This window comes from Sapajus apella, unplaced genomic scaffold (genome assembly GCF_009761245.1).
Source record: "Sapajus apella isolate SASKATOON/1434 unplaced genomic scaffold, GSC_monkey_1.0 scaffold48, whole genome shotgun sequence".
Lineage (NCBI taxonomy): Eukaryota > Metazoa > Chordata > Mammalia > Primates > Cebidae > Sapajus > Sapajus apella.
The window spans coordinates 17,682,936-17,689,965 of record NW_022436988.1 but is presented as its reverse complement, the minus strand read 5'-3'; the positions used below and the strand labels follow the sequence as shown (position 1 = coordinate 17,689,965).

The window sequence follows — 7,030 nt, the reverse complement described above, 5'->3', positions numbered from 1 at the left end:
GGAAGGAAGGAAGGAAGGAAGGAAGGAAGGAAGGAAGGAAGGAAGGAGAGAAAGGAAGAAATAAAGGAAGAGAAAGAAAAAAGAAATTACTGAGCGCTCTCTCAGTATTCTTAGAAAAGAGCATAAAACAAATGTAATGTCTCTCTAATTTAAAATAAGGTTTGTATTAGCAAGCATTGGGTTTCTGGAAAAAATAAAATAAAATAAGACTTGTAAATTTACCTCAAAAATCTCTTCCCTGCAAACCTCAATGCGGCAGTGACCCGCCTGAGGCTGCTGTTGGGAAAGTTCTTGTCGCAAAATTTTTAGTTTCTGAACCAGATCTCGCTTGTACCTTGGGACTGTCAGGCACTCTGTATCATCAGGGCATAACGATACCACTTGCTGTTGCTGTTGGTCTTTCAATTGGTTCTGCCGACTAGAAGTAAACAAAGATGTTGTTATTAAAGTATTTGAAATTTTAAAAATTCCAAGTATACAGTTAAAACAGCAAGTCTAGATATATCATTTTCCAAGCCTTAGCAGGACACACACTTGGCCTGACATTTTTTGGCAGCAATAAACCAGCTACAAAAGTTTATTTCTCATAGTCCATATAAACTGCTAGAACTGAATAATGGAATTTTATCCATAAAGCTTTATACAGCTTCTGAGGACAAGTTTTTCCAATATAGCTTCCATTTTCCTCTACAGAGTTTAGTATCACCCACTTTAAAATTCAGTCATGTGCCAAACACTGCTTGTTATCTGGAGTCTGTCTTTCTGGAAGAGCCAAACAGGAGTCTGAATGGCAGGTTGGCAGGGATCCTTCTTTTTATATACTGGGCCAAATATTATACCTAAAACATATGACTATACAGAGAAAATACAAATACAGCTTTGTTAAAAATGCCAAGTCAATATTAACTACTCTTACAAATACCATAATAAAGGTTTTTAAAATATATACACAAAATCAAAATAGATCATGTAAATAAAAGCATTCCATAAACAACTGTATAATCTTATTTTGAAAAATGAACTTGGGTTTATTTCACATCAGATACAAAAAGCAACTCAAAATGGAGTGCACACATCAATATAAAATCCAAAGCCATAAAACTTTTAAACACAGGAGAAATTCTGTTATGACATACATCATGCAATTAATGATTTCTTAGATACAACACCAAAAGCACAATCCATGAAAGAACACACATGTAAACACACATGCTCGCATATACATTCCTTTAACAAGGTAAAAAAGCATAACAATGGAAGAACATCCATTTTTAAATTTTTTTAAAGAGCTAGGGTCTTGCTATGTTGCCCGGACTGGCCCTGAACTCCTGGCTCAAGTGATCCTCCTACCTCAACCTCCTGGTGGCTAGACCTACAGGCACACACCACCACCCCGGATTAAAGAAAATTGCTGCTCTTCAAAAGACACTGTTTAGGAAAACTAAAAGACAAATCAAGTCACAGACTAGGAGAAGACCTTTGGAAAGCATATATCTGATATCTAAAAGAACTCGCAAAACTCAACAAAAAACTGAGCTGCTCATTTTGAGAGGGCTGGGGGAAGGCAAAAGATTTCACCAAAGAAGCCATCCTACTCCTAGGTTATTTAACCAAGAGAAATGAGAGCACATGTCCATACGAAGACTTGCACACAAATGTTCATGATAGTTTAATCTGTCATAGCAAAACACTGGCAACAATCCAAAAGTCTATCAGTAGAGAAATGAATAAACAGTGGATCCATACAATGGAATACCACCAACAATAAAAAGAAATGAACTATATGCAACAAAAGCGACCAGTCTCAAGATTATGTGAGTAAAGGAAACCAAATAAAAAGAACATATACTGCATGATTCCATTTATCTAGACAATGCAAACTAATATACTGACAGAAAGCAGGTCAGTAGTTGGCTAGAGATGGGGTGTCATGGGTTGAACTGTGTCCCCCAAAAAGATATGCTGAAGTCTCAACATCTGGTCAATCTGTGGATGTGACCTTATTTGGAAATAAGGTCTTTATAGATTTAATCAAGGTAAGGTCAGGTCATACTGGATTAGGAAGGCCTTAATTCCAAAAACTGATGTCTTTATAAGAAGAGGGAATTAGGACACATACAACTAGAAAGAAGACTATGGGAAGACAGAAGAGAAAGACTGGAGCAATTTGTCTACAAGCCAAGGAACACCAAGGTTTCTAGAAACCACTGGAAGTTAGGAGAGAGGCATGGAATAGCTTCTCTCTCAAAGCCTGTGGAAGGAACTCATCATGCCAGTCCCTTACTCCGTAGTTCTGCCTCCAGAATTGGGAGAGAATGAATTTCTGTTGTTTTAAGCCACCCAGTTCATAGTATTTTGTTACGACAGCCCTGGGAAACCAACACAGGGTAGAAGTCCCATAGGCAGGGATAGAAGGAGAAATCACAAAAGGGCAAGAGAAAACTTGTGGGGTGGTGAATATGTTCACTACCCTTACCGTGGTGATGGTTTTATGGTATGCCAAAACTTAAACTGTACATTTTAAATATTCAGTTTATTGTATGTCAATATATTTCAATAAGGCTGATATTAAAAAATCCAGCAGATATCAAGCCTGTTCACAAGGCCTCATGTAAAAGACTCAGCCATGCAAATGGAAAGGCGGTTTACAGCTGAAGGACAAAATTGACAGAGCGGAAAATCCTTTTGGGATGGGGGCAGCTAGCCTAGAACTATTGTTCCTGATGCACTCACGGAAAAAAATCTAACTACTCACTAAAGCAGCCTGTCTCTTCAGGTGTGCTAAGGTGCAAGGGACAGTTCTGTAAGGGCTGATGTGAGAGTGCAGACCAGGAAACAGTGGGGGTGCTGGTCTGCTATCCTTTAGGGCCTCTGCCAATGTCTAGAGACTTTATGAAACAAGCAATTGATTTTCTTGAAATCAAGTAAATCTGATAAGCAGAGAAAAGACTCAAATTGTAATCCCCTTGCCCATAAGTCATCTTTTTCTCTCAAAAGAAAAGCTTCCTTTAAGGGTATAAGGCAGAATATCTACATGCAATGCCAGTCAAAGGAAGGGAAATAAATAGTGTTCAAGGGACCAAAACAGGAAGGGAAAAAAGACCTCCATAGTTGGACTGGGGGCATTCAAATCCCAGCTCTATCACTTTTTATGCACCTCTGGACAAATTGTAACTGATTCAGGCTCCATTTTTCTCATTGGTGAGAAGGAGGTAGCCCAGGATTGTAATCCTGATGGGCGTTCAGAGCATGGTAAGTGCAAAATAAATACCAGTTACTATAGCTACTATTAAGATAGTTACTGAGTTAGAAAAACATGCTTTTCAAGCAAAGGAAATAGAAAAAAAAAACTGACTAAAATGATTTCTTACAAGAATATGCTTCCTTGGCAAAGTTATTTAGTAAACCCCAATGGCAATGTTTTGCAATAGTTTGACAACACTGTATCCTGTCATTGACAGATTAGATACTGAGGTCTACACAGAAACTACACAACCTTCAGAACATGAAAAATGGCCCCCCCCCAGAAGAGAATAATGCCAGCAACATTGCAGGAGGGATTTGTATAAAAGGGCTAAGGAAGATTAATGCATCTCTGTAGAAAGGCTTTTTTTTAAAAAGTCAAACAGGATATCCTACAAATGTACATTTATACACAATAGGCCCAGGATATACTTCGAAGAGGTAACTTCTTTTGTTGCTTCCTCCCAAAATATTCTCAGTTCTTCTCAGTGTGAGTATCATGTTCCTCTCTAGAACACGATTTGTCCCACAACATTTTTATGTGGCGCAGATAAGCAGGGTCTCAATCTGTTACCTAGGACAAAGTGACATCCAGTGTCACGATCATAGCTCACTGTAACTTCCAACTCATGGGGTCAAAGGATCCTCCGACCCAGCCTCCCAAAGCACTGGGATTACTACAGTCGTGAGCAACTGCGCCCAGTTCCTGCAACTGATTATAATGCAATATGCCTTTCTCATTTCCTAAACGCTGAAACAGTAAAAAAATACTAACTAAAAAAAAAGTAATCTAAAAATATTTTAATTATCTAACAATATAAATCCATACATCATAGCCCCCTAAAATTCAAAATTAAAGGCTAAATTAATTTAATCACTTCAGAATTAGCCTGATAATAACAATAATCTATATTCTAATGACAGTGTTGCCAAAGAGAAACACTCCACGGAGAGAAAAACAATAAAAACCACATTAGATCTACCAAATAAGGTAATAATATATTTGATGGCTCAGAGACATAGGTTCAAAACTCCGTTAACACTTGTCTCAGGAAAAACGCCAAAATTTTAAAATCTTTTTTTTTTTTTGAGACCGAGTTTCACTCTTGTTACCCAGGCTGCAGTGCAATGGCACAATCTAGGCTCACCGCAACCTCCGCCTCCTGGGTTCAAGCAATTCTCCTGCCTCAGCCTCCCTAGTAGCTGGGACTACAGGGGCGTGCCACCATGCCCAGCTAATTTTTGTATTTTTAGTAGAAACAGGGTGGTTTCACCATGTTGACCAGGATGGTCTTGATCTCTTGACCTGGTGATCCACCCACCTCGGCCTCCCAAAGTGCTGGGATTATAGGTGTGAGCCACTGCGCCCAGCTAAAAGTCTTTAAAAATAGAAATAAAACATTAATAGAAAAAAGATACTTCTATCCGTCATATCCTGATATGTAAAAATTAACAGTTACAATTTAAAATTAGCAAGAGAGAAAAGAAAAGCAAAGGATGCAAATAATACACACACAATGCTCAGTACAGTGCCTGACAGGCAGCTGAAGCCAGATCATCTGGGTTTCACTCCGGACTTTACCACTGGCAACGTATAGAAAGTCATGTAACCTCTATGCCTCAGTTTCCTCATCTGTAAAAATGGCAATAGCTAACTCATAGAGCTTTCCTGAGGATGAAATTACTAATTTGGGTTTTGTTTGCTTTTTAAAGACAGTCTCACTCTGCTGTCCAAGGTGGAATGAGTGGTGCAATCACAGCTCACTGCAGCCACAACCTCCTGAGCTCAAGTGATCCTCCCACCTCAGTGTCCTGAGTAGCTGGGACCACAGGTACGCACCACCATGCCCAGCTAATTTTTTAAATTTTTTTTTAAGAGAAGAGGTCGAAGTCTCACTATGTTGCCCAGGTTGGTCCTGTATTCTTAGGCTCAAGTGATTCTCCAACCTCAGCCTCCCAAAGTGCTGGGATTAAAGCATTAAGTGGTTCACGTGCCTGGCCTTGCTGGCATATGTAAAGAATAATGAACAATGCTTGGCACACAATAAGTGCTACTGAAGTGTTAGCCATTAATATAAATTTTTAATAATTTTGTATCACGATGGTAACACAAAATTAGCCTGTTCAACCCCTACTTCTCCTATCAAGATATTGCCTCTATAAAAATGCCATCTTGAGCACCTCTAATAACTCTTTTCCTAACATTTCAAGACAGGTTCCTACTTAAGCATAGTAGGTTTAAAATACTCATATCAGAGTAAACCTCGTCACACTCTACATAAATTTTGCTCAACAAAAGTAAATTATACCTGATCAAAGTAGATGTTCTTCCACTCTTTAAGAAACGGTCTCCATCTGTCACCCAAGCTGGAGTTGGAGTGGTGTGATCATAGTTCACTGCAGCTTCAAACTCCTGGGCTCAAGCAAATCTCCTGCCTCAGTTTCCCAAGTAGCTAGGACTGCTGGCATGTACCATTGCACCCAGCTGACCCTTTTTTTTTTTTTTTTTTTTTTTTTTTTAAAGATGGGGTTTCACCATATTGGTCAGGCTGGTCTTGAACTACTGACCTCAGGTGATCCGCCCACCTCAGCCTCCCAAAGTGCTGGGATTATAGGCATGAGCCACCATGCCCGGCTACCCGGCTGATCTTTTAATTTAAAAAACTTTTTTTTCTTTTTTGTAGAGATGAGGTCTCACTATGCTGACCAGGCTAGTGTCAAACCCCTGGCCTCAAGTGATCCTGCTGCCTTGGCCTCGCAAAGCACTGGGACTGATTAAAGGTGTGAGCCACTACACCCAGCCTCATATTTATTATTAAAAGCATCTATCAGTTTCATCTTGTTTAACTCACATTTTAACAGGTATTGTTTCAAAAACTTACTTTAAAACTAAATGTAAATTAGCAGAGAGCCGAGGATCTGTAAATTGTGTTGTTCTGTTGTTATGGTCAACGAAATAAACTCTGCCTGTTGCCGTATTACGGATCTCCCATCCAGGAGGCAATGGACCAAGCTCTTCACAATTGATGTTGCTAAGATCCCTGCAAAAACAAATATAAAATAAAAAATACCTCATTACTGGCCCTGCTGAACCAAGCAAGTGTAAATGACACAGAACAATTCCACAAAGTCTGAGAAAATGTATTGTTTCAGAAACTTGAGATGTTCAGCTGGAATCTTTAACTCCCAATGGTTTAAACAAACTCGCATCTTCAAAACCCAATCCATAAATGGCTCAGAAAAACTTATCACGTAGCCTACATTTTTTAGTAAGTTCCAAGGCTTTAATGTAATACAGATTTAAATTAATATAAAATCAATCACAGTATCTGCCAACATAAACTGTATTTCAATACTTGTTTGACAGGAAATAATTTTGTTAAGTGTCAGTGATATAAGGAATTAAATGTTTTCTAAAATTTCCCTTCATTTCTTTCTTTACTATAACATAAAATTTGTGAAAAATGTCCATTCCACGATTAATTTTAAGCTCTCCAACAAAGCAAAACTGGAAATGTTACTGAAATTATGATCCTGAAAATAATCAGTGTATTTTTAAAGAATAAACTGCAATTCTAAAATATGTAAAGTTAGTCAATAAAGAACTGTTAAAGATACATTACCAAGAATGCTCTAAGAGTTACCACTGCAATAAGAGAAAAGCTAAGATTTTTAATAGACCAAAGAATACTGTTACTATATTACACATTCTTAAAATACGAGTATATATAGACAAGGATTTATAGGGCCTTAAAGAATGAGTAAGGAGCTTCTATGTTGGTGAACA

General features: G+C 38.2%; 1 protein-coding gene across 2 annotated transcripts in view; it reads right to left on the bottom strand.

The window, feature by feature from the left end:
* SMURF2 (SMAD specific E3 ubiquitin protein ligase 2) overlaps positions 1-7,030 on the bottom strand; it is a 124,089-nt gene that overhangs the window by 20,852 nt on the left and 96,207 nt on the right. For both annotated transcript variants that reach the window (XM_032241964.1, XM_032241965.1), the window contains 2 exons: positions 6,126-6,284; positions 223-418 (listed from right to left, as the gene is read on the bottom strand). In XM_032241964.1, the coding sequence (XP_032097855.1) occupies positions 223-418; positions 6,126-6,284 (355 nt within the window). The remainder of the gene's footprint in view (positions 1-222; positions 419-6,125; positions 6,285-7,030) is intronic.